At 40.4% G+C, this 18654-nt stretch overlaps 2 protein-coding genes across 2 annotated transcripts in view; one reads left to right on the forward strand and one right to left on the reverse strand.

Moving 5' to 3' along the window:
• The window catches only part of clcn2a (chloride channel, voltage-sensitive 2a), a 37668-nt gene that overhangs the window by 12215 nt on the left and 6799 nt on the right, over window positions 1-18654 (reverse strand). The window contains exons 2-6 of the mRNA XM_053329365.1: window positions 8241-8409; window positions 3374-3505; window positions 2094-2222; window positions 1588-1721; window positions 1133-1213 (exon numbers count right to left, since the gene is read on the reverse strand). Coding sequence (XP_053185340.1) covers window positions 1133-1213; window positions 1588-1721; window positions 2094-2222; window positions 3374-3505; window positions 8241-8409 — 645 coding nt within the window. The remainder of the gene's footprint in view (window positions 1-1132; window positions 1214-1587; window positions 1722-2093; window positions 2223-3373; window positions 3506-8240; window positions 8410-18654) is intronic.
• On the forward strand, window positions 8923-11315 carry LOC128368526 (zona pellucida sperm-binding protein 4-like). The gene is made up of 8 exons (XM_053329366.1): window positions 8923-9205; window positions 9295-9482; window positions 9891-9988; window positions 10064-10221; window positions 10301-10493; window positions 10593-10740; window positions 10819-10894; window positions 11126-11315. The coding sequence occupies exons 1-8, from the start codon at window positions 8923-8925 to the stop codon at window positions 11275-11277; spliced, it is 1296 nt and encodes a 431-aa protein (XP_053185341.1). The 3' UTR covers window positions 11278-11315.

Raw genomic sequence — 18654 nt, forward strand, 5'->3', positions numbered from 1 at the left:
CTGGAGAGTGGCAGAAAGTCGAAGAAACGTCAAAGACTTTTCGAAGGACAACTCTGTTTGGGAGAGAGTGTTTTACTCGCAACTTCGCACTGACAGAATAAAGACCAGAGATACACACTAAGAGACAGAAATCGAGTGTGGATACTGAGCGTAACCTGAAAATCAAGTCTAGAGCATAAGGTCAGACAGTGGTTACATTTTGACTGCTGGGTCACTGCCTGGTTTAATACACAAAATCTAAGTGGTAAAAGTAAAAAGAGCATTGCTTGCCCCTCCCTCATTACAACCACTGAATTAGCCCAACACCCCTGACCTGCTCCAGTGAAGTGACCAACAAATCAAACTGGTTGTACAGGGCCACTTTCATTTATAAATATACTAAGTGTGAACAGGGCTTTCCTTAGTAGAAAAAGGGTGACAATAAACTGGAAGACTCACAGTGTTACTTACATGAACAGATATAGGTTTTTCTCTGGTGTTGTTATGGGCAATTGAACTTAAGTTCAAGTAGATAAAATGGGAAATTGAGCACAGTAAAATCACTTCATAAAAAACACTTTATGTCCAAATAGACAGCCTGAAGTGTAATGAAGCTCATTGGATGGTTTATCCTGTAAAATATTTGGGTGGATTTTTCCTTTAACACACAGACATTAAGTTGACATCCTTTCATCTCACTCTCAGAAAAAAAGAGTTGCCAAAATGTTGAACTACTCCTTTAAAGCTGCAATTTGTAATATAGTATTGGCTGATTCACCTGGTTATAGTTCATGTGCATTAAAATCATCAGCAGCATTTCCCAGTGGTGGAGTTTACAGAGTAACTCCATACATGTTTTTTGTTGTACCACACTCCCCCATACAGACACATGGAAGGATAATAAGAATATACTAATTTTAAAAAAGGATTTTAACAAACAAGACTTTTACAGTCATTATCTTGGGTTCAGAAAATTGCAAGATTTTTCAGGCTTTTCTGATATTTAATAGAACAAAAATGTATCAATTAATCAAGAGAACAATCTGCGTTATTAGGAAAGCAGGTAAACTTTTCAAAAGGTACAGTTTGTATATGTGATGTGATCTGCTGAGATAAATGTATAACAAACATATAATGTGGTTACCATTCTCACCATGTAAATCCCACCAAAAACAGCGGCCATGAATTTGCTCAGGAGGGCGGCACATAGGCTGGCAACGTGAACGAAGGGTCCCTGAAGAAGGAGGATACGGAGAGAGAGAGAGAGAGAGATTATGATATCAGTAGACAGGATTCGGCTGAAAGCTCATTTTAGCATGGAGCAGTACAGCACACTGCACTCAAGTTAAGGGGCATTATTCTAAACCCTTTGCACGATTAAACCCTCCTCAGATTCAGATTCAAACAACTTTATTACCCTCCGTTTGGGGAAATGTGAGTACTATTGGCAGTAAATCTCATTTTTATTTCACAGGCCTGACTTTAAGAGCATAAGAAGCAAGATTATTATATTATCCCAAAAGGAAACTTCAAAGGCCGTCAAGCAATCCATCATGTGTAATTTGTACAGCCAAGAACACATAAAAGGAGAAAAAAAAAATCCTCCACCTCCTTTCCCAGAGGCATCCCGCTGCCCAGGGCGCAGGTCAGGCCGATGACTTTGGCCACAAATGTCTTAAAAGTCAGGTACTCCTTCAGGACCACCCCCCGCAGAATTGTTTTCATCTCAGGAATACCTGAACCTGAGATGCAGAGAGGAAAAAGACGACAGGTGGGATGATGGAGTGGAGAGAAAAATGAGTGGAAAGAAAGTAATTACAGAGAGAGGGATGGGAGAAATAAATGAAGAGTAAGGGGGCGGGAGGTGTGAGGGGGAAAAGCTGATTGATATTCATATAGTTTTCTCTATGCACATCTCATCAGCGCTATACTTTATGGATTTCCATGGAATATTAAAAGAGACTTCAGCGTATTTCCTTGGAGGTCTTATGATGCATTATAGAGACATTCACATTATTCAAACACAAAAAAGTGACCATGAATTAAGGGTATGAATACATGTTTGTGCATAAATTGTTTAAATGTGTGTAAGTGTGTGTGTGTGTGTCTCTTACCCACAGCCTGAGGAGACAGTATCTGTGTGAATCCTGCTGAGAATGTGATGAGCACTACGGGGTAGGTGACCCAGGCGATGTACTGTAGAAGCATGTTACTGTCCAGTCCCCCATACATCCACTTCTGTGCTGCACACACACACACACACACACACACACACAGACAGACACACAGACACACAGACACACACACACACACACACACACACACACACACACACACACGCACACACACACACACACACAGCTACATCTCAGTATAAAGCAGTAAAAAAAAACCCACAGATTTAAATGATTTAACAACCATTTTCCTCATCTATCAGAATGTTTCCTCTTCCTCTCTAACCTTCACTCCAATCCTTTTATATCGCTTCTTTTCATTCATTCACTGGTGGCTCTCCAACTCATTCATCATTTATCTCCTTTACTATCAAAGTTTGCATTTCAAAAAACACAACAGATGAAGCCACGCTATTCCAGCTGAAAATACATCTACTCATCTCCAGTTTGGCTCTTTGGTTGCTGCAGTACAGTTAAGAAACCCACTTCCTGAGATGACTTCATGATCATTAAATAGTGATTTAAACTGTGTCTCAGTGCAGGGAATATCGTACTGCTTGAGCTGCACTATTTTCTGTTCCTCAGTTTGTCTGACAACAGAAACATGTAAATGAGGATGGGCTGAACCCAGAGTTTGGCTGCTGCATTAAAACACAGTGCAGGATAGGACAGAGAGGACATCCTGATCAGATGTTGGCTGTGATGCATACATTGGTTGTTTGTCTGCATTTTTGGGGGGGATTTAGTCGACTTTGTGTTGGAATGTAAAAAGATGCATTTGATGCTGGGATGAATAATAAAGTTTTTTTTCTCTTTCTTGTTATCATTTCATAATTTCTTTTTGTGTCTCTCACACATTGATAAACTTTACAACTGAATTCTTGCACTCAACATTTTCTGTATAAGTAAATTAGTTTCAAAATGCAGAAATTGCAGCACATGATGAATGTATCTCAAGATTGATGTATTTAATGCTATGTGACAGTAAAAATGATTTATTTATTCAACTCTTAATTTTTAATTAAATCTACTTTGTGTAGCCAATATTGAAGATCAATATAACTTGATATAAAAATGACATTGCTTAGATTAATATTTAATGATCATTCTGTCTCTTAGCTGTTCATTATAAAGCTTCTGATGCTTCAGCTCTTTAATAACTTGGCTGATTTTGTGAGCTCAGTCCTGTAATTACTCTCTGCTCTGTTCCTCTTTCCTACCTTCTTGGCAGAAGGCGATGGCGTAGTCCATGACCCAGCTGACCAGAGCCATGAGCAGCCCCAGCAGAATGAGGAAGATCCAATCCTCCCCCACCCGTGAGATCAGGAACTTCTGGCAGCGGGACGCACACACTAAAGGTTACAGGGACAGAAAGAGGCAGAAAAGATTCAGAGGAGTGGAGAAGTGATATCTCTACAATAGATCTTCAAGGTGTGATGGGACCGATACTTATTCCTGTGAAAAAACCAGCAGTGTCAAAAGAGAAATGTAAAAAAGATGTGCTACAGCAGGTGTTAGCAGACCAGAAGAGCATGTTTCATACACAAATACTAAAAAGTGCTTTCATACTGTAATGCATTAAAAAGGTTAAACAAATAAACACAGTATAAAACACTGAAACACAAATTAAAAGAATAGAAACCTTAAAAAAGATAAACAAATACTAGAAAGGTTATAGACACACACACACACACACACACACACACACACACACACACACACACACACACACACACACACACACACACAGTGGAGAACATAAATGTTTTCAACCTGAAAGGTCTCTAGAAGTACCTAAAAGCTGTTTATCCGTGTCTAGTTTGAACTGGGACCTGAGAGGGCAAGAGGGTTCATTTTCAATCATCAAGCTGGAGGCCTTAGCAGAGACCTGAGGACTGATATGAGTCCTTTGATCAGACTCACAGAAGCTTTCTGAATGAGATGAGGCTTTCTGACATTTTATATGGGTGATACCGAAGAAAAGACTGTGACAGTGCTCTTACATGCTGGAAATAAACCTGTGGACAAGGTTTTACAAGTGGTGACTCAAAATTAATCCTAATTATGTATGGGGATTATTTAAGAGAGGGGGGAAACTATTTCGTATAAATTAAGAATCCAGTTTCTTCAAATTTAAGAAGACGAAGGAATTAAAATACAGAAGGTAGAGTGTACTGAGAGATATTGTATTATTTACCAGGATAATAAACCAAAGTAAGTTATTGGTTATGAATATGATGAGAGTGAGAGCATGACTTCATCTTTATCCACCTCAAAACAAAGCTAGGTCACGGTTATAATTCTACTATTACAGTATAAGTCTGGGCTGGGTCAGCTATAAGAAGCATCACTGGACTCATTTCTTCTCTCTTATCTGTGGACACTGCCAAAGCCTGGAATTCACTTCAGTATCCAGAGCATTCATAGATGTGCCCGTCCCTTGAGAAGCTAAAAATGTGCCACTAACACATTTGCCAGATCCATATTTGATAAAAACGTTTCAGTCAAGATACCTCGAGTGACGTTCGTCATGGAGAAACCGCTCAAAATTTAGGAGAAACCAGGAGAGCAACAGATGTGTGGATGGCAGAAAGAAAGAGAGATAGACACATCAATCAGCCACGTTGCTGCACTTCGTGAAAATGTTGGGTTGTACATAACAATTCTTTTTATCATCAATTATCTATCAGTTATTTTTTTTATCTGTCGTGTATTTCGGTATATATATATAAAAATATAAAAGTCATACATATATAGTATAAGTCTACATACATGTATAGTATAAGTCATACTTGCCCATCATGATCACATGTATTTGTGAATGATCACATTCACAAATACAACATATTGTCATTGAATTGATTTTACCGTGTACATTATAACTGAATGGGAAAAGAGAGGCTCCCTAGTGCAGTATTCAGGCCACAGTGGGATGCTGAGTCTCCTGGGGGAGGTGGGACCCAACTGTGAGCATGAGTGGGGCAAACTGCCCGCCAGTCAGGCCTCCTGCTAAATGGCAACTTGCCCACACAGAACACAATTGTGAACAAAAGCCACATAGTGAGACACACACCGAGTTAAAAGGGAAACTTTAAGAATTTTCAACCTGGACCCTATTTACAACATTTTTTGAAACTGGTCCAGTATTGACTGAGCTGCAAAACGGCAATATAATCATTGGGTATAATTAAGCCTGTTAATGTACATCCACTAAAAGTGCTTGTTTTTGCTGATGAACCCAGATTATTGTTATAAATGTCTGAAAACATTATAGAAAGGACCATAAAAAGAAATAAAGCGTTTTCCCTTATCTTCTGCTTGATGCAGTCTCACTATGAAATCTTGTGTGACTTGACAGTCAATAAATCAGCAACATTTTCAGCCATGTATTAATAACACTAAGCTACATTTTCTGTGCTTAATCATAAACTTTTCCAAGCACTCCTCTCCTCAATCCTCACTTTTGTTTCTACCATTGTCAACAACGCAACTGTCACAAGATTTCAGAGCGAGACTTCTCTTTGAGAAAGGACCCTGTCAGACACTTATAAGCACTTTTAGTGGACATACATTGATGGGGTGCAATAGCCCGGTTACATTTCAGCTTGTTTTGTAGTTTCTGGCTGCAGGTCTCTTACTAAATACTGGACCAACTGCAAAAATTGTTGTTGCCATTAATCACTTAGACACAAAATAATGGCAAAACAGGGTCCAGGTTGAAAAATCCTGTACTTTCCCTTTATGAAAAAGGGAAATATCTCAGAGACATATTTAAAGATAAATCTAACTGTGCAGTCTTGCTGGCATGTTCTTCGATTGGATCTATAATTTTTTATTTCACAGTTCAGTGGATGTTTCCATGTTAAAGAAGCTGTGGAAATTCCCATTCCCACAGCTTATTTCCCTTTATTCCTCTCTCTCATACAGACACACACACACACACATCTTATTTGGCACCTGCAAAGCCACGTACTTCCGTGTGCATCTTGGCTAGTGTTCATATCCGCAGGCTCAGCGGAGTTCACAGATGTCTTCTCCTGATCCCGTAAAAAGAAATCACACCCAACGCCAGACATTTTCTCCACCTCTGCTAGTCCAGCATTGAATCACCTGACACCAGCTAGCTATAATCAGGAATAATGCTAAAAACACAGGTGATTTTTCATATATATACACAACATATTTAAGGTGCAGAGCCACTGAGCACACAGCCAAACCCTAATATGTGATATAACACGTTGTTGCTGGGCTTTAGTATACTGGTAGACAGAGCTCTGAGTAACAAAAGATTCACTCTGGGAGTTGAAATAAACACAGTGAGGCAGTGCGTGTTTTTAGCTCTCCATCACGACCGGCAGCAGAGCCTTTAGCTGCATGTGTAGGCTGCCTTGTTCAAAAGCTGCGGCCCCAGTTACTGATTTGAACCGAGGCACACACTCGTAGTCCATCACCCACAGAGATGATGTTCCCACACAGATACATGAGAGGAAAACACTACAACTCCCACTTTCACCAAATTTGAAGATTCTCTCCTTACACATTACCTAACAAGACTACTGCAGAAACCAGCCTGTCCAGCCTGAGTGTCTCTCTAAAGATTGGTCTAAAAATACAAACACCTCTTGATCTATGAGCACACACGCACAGACAGCAGGAGCACAAATCACTTTGGCTGGCTTGTGATCTGAGAGTGATTGTTTTAAATGGCTTCCATTACAGTGAGCGAGTAAGGCTGGGTTGATATAGTGTAGCTTTCACCTATGGCGCAATCTATCGAGCTTTAATCAGATCACCAGTCACAAGGGCAAAGAGACAGATCTTGGAAAACAGCCATGCAGGCTCATTTGTTCGAGCGCGTGAAAACAGACGTTCTGCATTTCCCTCCTGTCTTTTCTCTCTTGCTGAGATGATATAATATGTGTTAAGTATTTAAAGGGTAAGTTCACCTGGAGATGGAACTAATGATTATTTTGATATCTTGAACTGATTCCTCATTTGAATAGTAAAAAATGCCATTTACATTGCTTGTTTTGTCCAACCAACAGCCCAAAACTGGCTCATATTTGAGACGCTTGAATTTTTTGCCATTTTTACAACTGACTTGACTCCATTAATCAAATACTTGTTTCAGCTCAAAATAAAAAACACATTTGCTCACTCAAGTTGGTGCTGTCTAGCCAGGAAGATGACTTGGGTTTGTTGTATCCTGGTTTTAAGATTCATCCTATTCAGTTATTTTCCCACCACATCAATAAAATAGAGGTGAAGGGAATTTAATTTGTGGTGCATTGAAAAATGGCATTGCAAAATTCAATATTGACATGTTTTTCAAAAATCAATGTCCTTGTTACTCTGGTGGATGATCCACAGCCGTCAATGTGGGCTGTTTCAACAACAGGAAAATTTTACCTTTTCTAATTTGGGTGTACTGACCTGAGATGCATTTCTGCTCTGTTGACTTGCAGAAATGCTCCCTTTGATGTCAGTAACCTACATAAATGAAGGCTAAATAAAAAGTACAAATAAAAATAAGCACATTTGGAGGATATACACATGCACACACTCTGCCACTCCATTATTGTTGAGTACATCAGTCTGAAGTGGAGCTCTCTTCTGGTGCATTATCTGCCGTCATCAGGGATGATTAGACATAAAATAATCTGACAGATCAGAGTTCTGGGCACGCAAACAAAAACACACATACACAAACGCAGTGGTACATTGGCCGCCAGCAGAGGGAGCTGTCTTTGTCTGACATTGAGACAGCCCTATTGGCTAGAGGTCATTGCTCAGATCAGTCACTTTTATTCGTGTTCACATTATCTACAGTTCCCTTGTGTCAGGTAGCTGCACCGCTGCACTTTAAGAAGTCTTTTTTCCCCCCACAACTTTCATGCTTGCCAGAGCGCTGCAATCTGCACCACAAGGCTGTTTTAGGGCTGCCCACACACACCACATTTGTGAGAATTATAGTACTTTGGTTTGACCTTCAGAGCCTGTTTGTGTGCTTCACTACCTGTACACTTTGTCCGAGGATTAAAAGCACTCTGAAGATGGTTCAGGGCTGGTCAAGTGATCATTACTTACATTGGCACTTTGCACAGGGGTCTTTCTCATACTCCAGCAGATCTGTAGCACGACTGCGAACACTGGTGTTCCTCCGGAGTCCTCCACCATCCCGCGCCCCTCCATCTCGTAGGCGGGCCGCTTCCTCCTTGGCATACACACCCAGCTCCTGGGTATACCGCCCATACATCTGTGTGTGTGACAGAGAGAGAGATTTTTACACTAGTACTACAAATGGGGGCAGTTGAAGAAAAGTGTGTTTAATAAAATGTAAAGCAGCAGGTTTTTCACTGAAAAATGAAATGAATGTAATATTGGGCCACAGTAAAGAGAGTCAGCTTCTATTAACACACTGAAGTTCAAACTCTCTCAAACTCAGAGTAAACACAATCAGGTTTCAGAAAATGTTCTGCCTGCAGCTTATAACTCCAAACAGTTGACAGCTTTTCTCAAGTCTCAGAAAAAAACATCCACTCATCTTTGACTCTGCCGTCACATAACGACTTCTTCACAGACAGATGAGGAAACAATAAGCTCCACCTGTCAGCTCTGAGCTGATTAACTCAGCAGGGCTGGCACACAATTGACTCTTAACGATGAGAGGCGGAGTTCTTAGCAAACTGCACATAATCAATCATGTATAAAGCCTGCCTCTGAGCCATATGTGCTGTTGTTGCAGCTTTGTGTAGTTAGTAACGCCATAATGGAGCTTTTCAAGTGTCTGTTTGGTGTTGTGGTGACTGTTTTGGTTTGTGGTGTTACTGCACAGCATCACTGGAGGCTGCCTCAGCAGCAAACCCTACATCTTGTCCCTACTAAGCCACCTCAGCGGCAGGTGAAGCTTCCTGCACCTGCAGCTCCCTTTGACGAGTGTCATGTGGAGGAGCGTGAGAAGATAGAGTGTGGGCCTCGAGATGTCACCCCTGAACAGTGTGAAAACATAAACTGCTGCTTTGATGGCCGTCAGTGTTACTATGGGAAAAAAGGTAACTGCTTGCTAATGTAGTTTCTACTCACTCTATCATATGAGTGAAATATTTACTGCAGAAGAGAAACTAATCTATTTTCTCATCAGTGACTGTGCAGTGTACCAGAGATGGCCAGTTTGTGGTGGTTGTGTCTCGAGATGCCACTCTGCCCCAAATAGATGTGGATTCAGTCAGCCTGTTAGAAACAAATGATGCCTCCTGCAGCCCCATTGACATGACCTCTACCTTTGCCATCTTTCAGTTCCCTGTAACTAATTGCGGTACTACAATCAAGGTGGGTGGAGAAGCCCGGGTTTGGTTTAAGGTGGCAACTGATGACTAATTTGACAATAAAAGTCAAAGTGGATGAATGTCAGTGTTTCCACAGCTCAAGGTGACTCCTGCAAAATTTCATCTGACCAAGTGTCAAAATTAATTTTCATCTGGACAGAAGATGAAGAATGTGGCATGCACAATAACTATTAGGCTACCAGGGTGCTCCAGTATTCAATCTTAAAATGATAAAACAAAGTTGTGCTGGTGTCACCAAATTTCTACACTCAGTTAACTGTCAATTTAATCTGTCCATTTTTTAAAGATTATCACATTTCCGAATGCAGCCTTTTTGACGGCTTAAGTCACCAAAGAAACTATCAATCTTATCCCCATCAGTTAGTGTATCAACACACTGCTTCTTCTGCAGGAGGAAGAGGGTTACATTGTGTATGAGAACCACATGTCGTCTTCATATGAAGTGGGAGTTGGCCCCAGAGGCTCAATCACCAGGGATAGTCATTTTGAGTGAGTTTAACAATTTGCCTTAATTTTGTGACACTGACATTTCCTGAGATGTAAAGTCCTCTGCTCTGTCTACAGGCTGCTGTTCCAGTGTAGGTACTCTGGTACAGCTGTGGAAGCTCTTGTCATGGAGGTGAATGCTGTTCCTCCACCTGTGCCAGTCGCTGCAGCAGGACCCCTCAGAATGGAGCTCAGGCTGGGTAACGGACAGTGTCACACAAAGGGATGTGTGGAGGGTGAGTGCCACAAGTGCCTTACAACACAGCTCACTGCAGTATTTCAAGTGTGTAATAAATGCGCTTATTTCTATTCCAGAGGAGGCAGCATATCGCTCTTTCTACAGCCCAGAGGACTATCCAATCATTAAAGAACTGAGGGCACCAGTTTATATTGAGGTACACATCCTGGACAGGTCAGATCCAAGCCTCATCTTGCATCTTGAACACTGCTGGGCCACATCCACCCCAAATGCTCACAGCGTGCCACAGTGGGACCTTCTGGTTGATGGGTATATAAAATATGGATTAAGAATTTCTTTAAAATCACTGTATACCAAATTTCTGCATTGATTTGCATTGTGTTAAGGATGAGTTCTTGCTGGTTACAGATGTCCTTACCGTGATGACCGCTACCTGACCACTGTGGTGCCTGTGGATGGCTCCTCTGGTCTCCAGCACCCAACGCACCACAAACGTTTCATTGTTAAAATGTTCACATTTGTGGATCACAAATCCTATACTCCTCAGAAGGACATGGTACAGTTTCATAGCTCACTAACTATTCTTAGGAAACTACAATCTGGTTTCCTTAACCAATATGCCATCTGTTTACAGGTGTTCATCCACTGTGCTGCAGCGGTGTGCTATCCAAGCAGCACAAACTCCTGTGAACAACCATGCCACCGGCAACGTGAGTAAATACATGGGGCTACATCAATTTCTTTATATTTAATGACTTTTTGCAGCTAATTAAGCCTATAAATGTTAAACAGTAGTGTCCATCAGTAGAATGATGTATAACAAATGACTATTTGTGCAATCAACAGTACAAAGCTCAAAAGAGCTTCAGTTCACTGTGTATGGACTAAATTTTGTTTAGAACTAATTTTAACAGGATGCACAAATGTAAAATTTCTTGCAGGAAGAGCTGTAACTGCAGCAAGGATAGTCTCTAGCCAGAGGGCCCTGGTCTCAAGTGGTGAGGTAATCCTGACAAAGCAGAAGACTTCCTCTGCCATCCAACAGAAAAATAAGTCCTCTGTGACTGTTCCTAACATCAAATTGAAGAGATGACAGTCCTCTGGCAGCTATGTCTACTAGTTTTAATAAATCACCTGTTAAAAGCTCTTGCTTACAACTGGGTCTTGTCTGAACAGCTAATCTGAAGGTCACTAGCAGCACTTTTCTGCTGAGGCTGTGAGATGGTAATGTAAATCTTTTTGCTTTGTGCTGAGAAATCACAAGATTACATTACAACTGAATACGCTGCAGCAAGTCTATACTTAACTGAAGACTTGCCTTAATGACATGCATTAAGTATGAATAATCTTTCAGCTGAATATTACACTTTATGGTACTGCAGAAATGTATTATACTAACAGCAGCATTAAGGATTGTATGACATGAGGTCAACACTCTACCTCACACCTCAAACACTGATTTCTAGCATACACGGGTGCATTGAGATGAGCATCATGACTCCAGACTATATTCACCTGTTCTCTTATAACAGTCCCTCTGGTTTTCTGTGCTACAACTTAGCACATCCCTCCTTCATTGCTCTGTGCACCACCTCCCCTTTGTCCCACTCCCCCACCCTCATTGAGATGAGAATCACGATTCCTCCAGACTTGCTCTTTCTGCTCCATATGAGCAGAGGGAAAGCAGAGCAGCCATACAGGTTCAGTCTGACGAGCAAAGGGGGCCAATGCTGTCAGGATGCTCATCTCTCTCCACTTTAACCTCCAACCTGCTCGGAAGCATTTAAGCAAGACACAGCTATACATCACATTCACATGGCAGCAACGCTTCATCTATAAGACGAACAACAAAATCCCAGAGGGAGCTGATGGAAAACCCTTAACATCTGGTGCTGTGGACAAACCTAACATACTGGTGGAGGAGAAATGCAAACAGATTTTACAGCTGGTTGAAAAACTCAATTAAATCAAACTGGTAGCTTAGACAGTAAGTGTACATGGAATAAAAAGGATAAAACAATTCAGACTGAAAAAAATTGGAGTTAATAAAATATATTTGACCAAAATGATCCCACTCCTGTAAATGGCAGGTTTTATTTTGACATGAATATAAAATTTAACGGTCAGGTTTTACACAGACCATTTTTGCTTTCAAATGTTCCTGTGTGCTTTTGTTTGTAGTTATTGAAGTGTATCCTGTTTGGTCTTAAAGCTGAGATGAAGTTGTTTGGCTATGTGGTGCAAAGACAACACTTAACAGTGGTCAGCCTAAAATATGCAATATTGTCATTACTTTTATACTTCTGATAAAACAAAATGGCCATCCAAACAAAGAATCCATCTTCATTAACACCAATTAATGTTAGTGTCAACTTAAAAATCTTGACTGAAGTACTGCAGGACAGAGACAAACACTGTTGGTTTGTCTGCACATTCAACATCAAATCTCAACTTTCTTATTCAATCTTGTGTTAAACTAATTTTCATGCACCCACACGTACAGTATAGACGCACTAAAACCCAGCACCAGACAAACACCCACTAAGTGTATAAACGGGGCCAGTTAGTGTTTCTTTCTTGAGCCTGTGAGAAAGCAGTCATTGGCCATCTGCAGCATGGCCACCTGGGAGAGCAGCAGGTGGGACCCTGTGGGTTAAATGAGCTGTTATCTGTAACTAGTTTACCTCCTACATGAGCAACTTCTGCATCTACATTAGTCAGTTTACCTCCCACACTGCAACCCTCTTTACCAGTTCAACTCCTGCCTCCCACTGGTTGCTATTGAATGGTTTTTCATAGACTATAATGCCAACAGTTAGCAGTGTTCCAGTTTGGTGTGAAGTCATTTCAAGCCGTGTGAAACAATGTGTTGACTGCAAATAAATTGGTGTCGAAAACAGAGATAATTTAACATCCATTCATCTCATGTGTCTGTTCATTTGGGGACAATCTTTGACTAAACACCACCCTGGAGCCAGAAAAAGGGAGAGAAAATCTGAGTGGAGCTGAGGAGGAATGAGTAAGCAGCAGCCACAATGACTGACTGTGTTAGGCTAAGACACCTTTTAATCACTCACACTCTTGAACGTTATTCAATTGAAGTCTTAATATCTCCCTTAAGGATATGTCTGGTGGTGTTCAACATTAAAAGACTATGACCAACAGTGAATTGACCTTATTAAGTATCATGTGTATCCAAAGTTTGATATAACATATTCTTCTGTGCCACTGAAAGGTCTCCAAGGAAACTATTAAAAACACATCAGTGAGCCAATGAGTGACATATGGCATGTTTTCATTACAATGAGCAACGTAGTTTCTTTTGAGTAAATCCCACATGATAAACACTGTCCTGTTCACTAGGGCAACAAATTAGAGTCTTAAAATAAATACAGCAAACTTACTACAGTGTACAGCCATTGGGGGTAGTTATTTTGCCTTTTTTAAATTAAACTTTATGTTTGTGACCCATTGAAGGACTTAATGGGCTGGTAAAGTAGGAAAGTATTGGCAGGCAGACTAACGCACTGTTGTTAGTCCACCTCTTAAAGCTTTCAGCAAGCTATAAATCCTGTAGCACATACACTTGCTAAATTGAAGCTGTCAAGCTCATGAATGCAATTAGCTATAAAAAACTAATCCTGTGGGCTGATTAGTGTTTAGTTTCTGAAATATGAATGTTTATTTGGCTGACATCTCAAATATGTAACTGTTTTTTATTGTGATTTGAGCCAAATAAGTTCAATGTTTGTACTTTGTCCTTCTTGACTAGAATTTTTTTTTATATTTCTGGACCATGCTCACTGGATTTTGGGTTTAGCACTTCACTGAGAATCCCATTATTGAAGCGCAACTCCCTTCTCCAACAGTGTTTTGTTTCTGTCTGACTTTTCATTCTGCTAAAGGACATAAAATACATTTCAGTGTAAGCTGATGATAAAGTTGTGCTTGAAGTTATTTATGAAAAACTTTGAGGCTTGTGCTGCTTAACCCCGATACAGGTTGTTTAACTAGAATCTGCATTTCCCAAATTTCTTACACTAAGCCTCTGTGTCTGAGGTGGCAGGTGCAAAGTTAGCATGACCCACTGTCAGAATAGCCCAATTGTTGAGAAAAAGACAAAAGTCAACATGGATCTTATTAGCCAAAAACAGACCACCTGGTTATTTATCTGGTTATTTTATCGTTCTCAATTGAGTTGCTAGAAAATTAAGTATATCACAGTTTATTCCAATTAGTTTTTCCAATTATTACAAAAAGATTACACACAGTGCCATGACAGATGTTATCTGTATGTAGTCTACTATTTGCACCCCTCCAGCTGCCCTCCTGCAATTTACTCTTCAGTACTACTTGCTGCACAGTTTCACCCACCAGATGAAAACTAACATGTCCGCCAACTTTCTATTGCGTAAGACCCCCCACTTGACTGCCGCGCCTGCTACATCACTTTATTTTGCCATCTTTTAAAGTCAGACCATGTGCAAGCCTCACACAACCGATGAGATAAAAGTTCTTTAGTATTCAGCTATTCCCAAGGCACTACCAGATAATTTATTCATTGTGAGGAGACAGCAAGGACAAATATTTTACATTATAATGATGAAATCTTGTGTCCTTGCTAAACCTCTATTAATACATATTCATAAGATAATTTTAATCTCCTCTTTTTTCTGTGGCATGTAAGAGTGGCAGCCAATAGCTACTGAGACACTACATACCGTTGCAGTATGATTACTTATGCATGCTGAGTGTGTATTGATGACACCATGGGAACAACAGGAGGACTGAAGCACTCTGGCTAATCTGGGCCCTGTGGCCAACAGGGACAAGACTGAAAATTGAATTAGAGGAGGAAGTGACAAATTTGACTCATCACGCTGTCTACATTTTCATTAATATAGGTAGTGGAGGCTGCTTTTAGAATAGTTACCTCTGAGTCACAGCTCACACGCACACATACTAGTAAACATGGAAAACCTTGATGCTGTCGAGCAGACGTGTGTGCACTCAAGTGTTCACCCAGACAAGTGAAAATACACCAACACACACTCCTCTCATATTAGTAGAAAGCAGCACAAAGGATTGGGGAGGGGTTGGCGGGTGATGTCAGAGAGAATGAAGGATCAAGCTGAGACAGTGACATCTCGTCAGAAAAAGACTCGAGGGAGGAAGCTGGTTGTTTTGAATACACCATGACACTCATCCACAGAGATGACGTTTGCAACAGGTTCGAAATGAATATTATCTGGAGTCAGAGCAGGAAAATACACCAAAAAACTAACTAAAATGTTGAATTTTGTGAAGATAAACTATGTGCCAACATCTGAAGAAATGGCAATATTTTAATCAAAGAGACTAAAGAGCTTGATTGTCATTGTTGGAAAGTAACTAAGTACATATAAATTGCAGTAATTAATAGTTTTCAATTAAGAAAGGATCAAATGACAATTTGTAATATAAAAGGTAGTGATGGTAGTGACCCCAAAGAGAATATGGTCTGACCCTGCAGCTCCCCTCAGCTCTATGAAGCTTTAAAGCATCTTTCAGCACCTTGTATTTTTTACTGCCCACGATTTTACTGTTTGGTTTGTCATTGACATTGTTTACAGTTGCAGCTGTTTTCAGCGAAAAGGCTCTGACAAATCCACTGTACATCACTTACCAAGCATCACACAGGAGACAAGGTCAGCAACTAGCTGGTGAACATAATGAAGCATTTAGCAGCTAAAGTGACCGATATTCACCTCAAGAGGTGGTGGAGACCAAAACAGAGCTAAAAGTAGAATGAATACTGGATTTAATCAGGTGGACAGAAACATGACTCCATATATCTGCTGGATATGCAAATAAGCACCTTTTTGCACACATGTTCTTCATGTAAGCTTTATTGGTAATACTGTCAATCATGTGTTTACACTATGCTTGTTACGCTGCCTCCAAGTGGCCAGAAATCAATATTAATTACCTACAGCTTTGAATAGAAATTTGAGGTACTTGAACCCAAATATTTCCATTTTATGCCACAATGTTACGCATCCACTCCACTACATTTAAGAGGACAATGGTGTAATTTTCATAATCATCTGACAGATATAGATGCAGTAGTAAAAACGTCATCTTGTAAAATAAGACACATTGTCATAGATTAAACCACCAAACTATAATCAAATATAAAGCAATAGCTCCAACATTCAAGTGCTACTTACATGTTAATAAATTAGACATAATAACAATAACACATAAAAAGGCCATACATGCAATAATTTTACATTTGATACATGTATGTTGCTGATAATGTTCCTCCTGTACTTCTACAGGAGAATAAAACAATAATGAAAAGAACATATGAATAACAAAAAAGGTGCAAGACGTCCCTCCCTAAAAGATGCAAAAAGACAAAAGGAGAGTGATAGAGATGTCGATTAAAGACACCCACAGAGTAGCTGATAGGAGGTCCAATCAGGCAACATGAGTGTAAACACCTGTGTGGGTTGACTGTAGTAACATTTTTAATGCAGGACTTGAACTCAGTGAAGTATTTTTGCATTGTGGTTTTGCAACTCTACTCTAAATATTTCCACTGCTAGTCATTTTAAAAAGATACAAATTTTGAGGTCCTGAAGCCTCTGTTTCCTAACAGAGTGAGTAAGAGTTTACCCTGCAAGGCATCTGGATTCACGAGATCACGACATCCAGAGATCATGCAAGAGTCTTGTCAGGCTTCAAGTTATGCACTAGTTTGATTGGTTGTAATTGTAATAGCTGGATTCATGAGATCAAGAAACCAGTGTCACAACATCACCACTGGTGGTTCGGACCAATCAGTGTCATGAATCCAGCTGCCTCACAAGGTAAGACGGTGATAGACAGATGGTTCATCCAATCATCTGCCAAGTTTTTTTTTAAAGTACCCTCCCTTTTCTAAACAGTTTCCAAGCACGATTTATCCGTAGTACATAATGTTTCTCAAATGGCAGTTATTCCATTCTATAATGAAACTCTTAAGTTTGTTAACACACCATAAAGTACTAGGACTGTACTCTATTTTTAGAGTCAAATGAATTGAGATAGATTTTCTTCTGTCTGCAGGCTCTGCAGTGGCCCGGTCTGTTGTGTGCAGGTAACAGCACTATTTGGAAGTGACAGGACCTAAAATGGACTGAAGCCAGTTTCTGTGTTGGAAAGAGGACAGAATGCTGACTATGAGGAACTGGACCCCCCAGAAGAGACAGCACTTTTATGTGTGTGCAGCGTCTGCGTGTGTGTGTACGAAAGAGACAAAGGGAGAGAAAGATGCAGCAATACTAGGAGGATATACTGTATATACTGTATATGGTATTCAATCTATATGACACTATGTGAGTTTTCTTTGTACAGCCCAAGGAAACATCTCACGATAGCTACAGTAGACTGCAACACTGTTTAATTCCAAAACCCACTAATCCTTAAAGCAATGGAAGTAAATTGCCAACAGCATGCTCATATTTACCAACCCAACTGGTCTGTGACACTTTACAGCAAACAAAACAAAAGAGATACAGTGAGGCAACACATCTCAGAGAGTGAGTGATTGCACACTGCTGTTCAGAGGCAAACTGTGTCCGAATGCTGCATTGTACATAGTAACAGCAGGGAATATCAATGTGTGTGCACAGTAAGCACAATCGTATCTATCCTACAGGCTGAAAGATATACACTTAAATTCAGAATGTAAAAATGATTCAGACACAAATGTTTTGTGTTTTTCCTTCCCTGCAGCTGGAGATGTGTCTATAATCAATAGCAGAATTTTAATTGAGCAGACCAGCTGCCAATATTTTGTCAGTGAAGGAATTTCAAACTCTTATCCTGCACCACTTGGTGTGTGTTTTTACATGAAAACATTGCAGTAGTGTGTTTTAAATATTTATCCACCCTATAGACATATAAAAAGAGATAGGAAAATAGTGAGAATTGGATCTTCTCAGTGCTGTGTCGTGATAGTCGGCACACACTTGCATACATTCACAAGGATTGACAGCATGTGTACTGTATATTCTTTCACAGGTGCTGCAGTGCCGTGTAGTGGGGGTGGGTAAGTGTGCATGTGTGTGTGAGTGTGTGTGCATGTGAGTATGTGTGGTGGGGGGATGGCTGCTTTTTCTCTTCAGGTGGATCATGACTTCCCTGCAGCAGCCAAATCCTGAGCCTCCCGCTGCTGGAAGGACACGAGCATGCTGTCTATAACATCTGCTCCGACAGGGTCTTACCACATGCTCGTTTAGACACATAGGTGGGCACGTGTGCGTGGGTAGAGAGCATACCCTCCTGCAAACTTGCCTACGCTTCTAGAAGACAACACATGCACGCACAAAAACCCTATGACACATCCAGACCTCCCACATCTCTGAAAAAAGCTTTTAAAAAGGCTTCAGGTGAAAGGCTGCAACACTTTGACACCAAGTCGCCACAACTCTGTATGTCTCTC

The sequence above is a fragment of the Scomber japonicus genome, chromosome 12, assembly GCF_027409825.1.
Source record: "Scomber japonicus isolate fScoJap1 chromosome 12, fScoJap1.pri, whole genome shotgun sequence".
Lineage (NCBI taxonomy): Eukaryota > Metazoa > Chordata > Actinopteri > Scombriformes > Scombridae > Scomber > Scomber japonicus.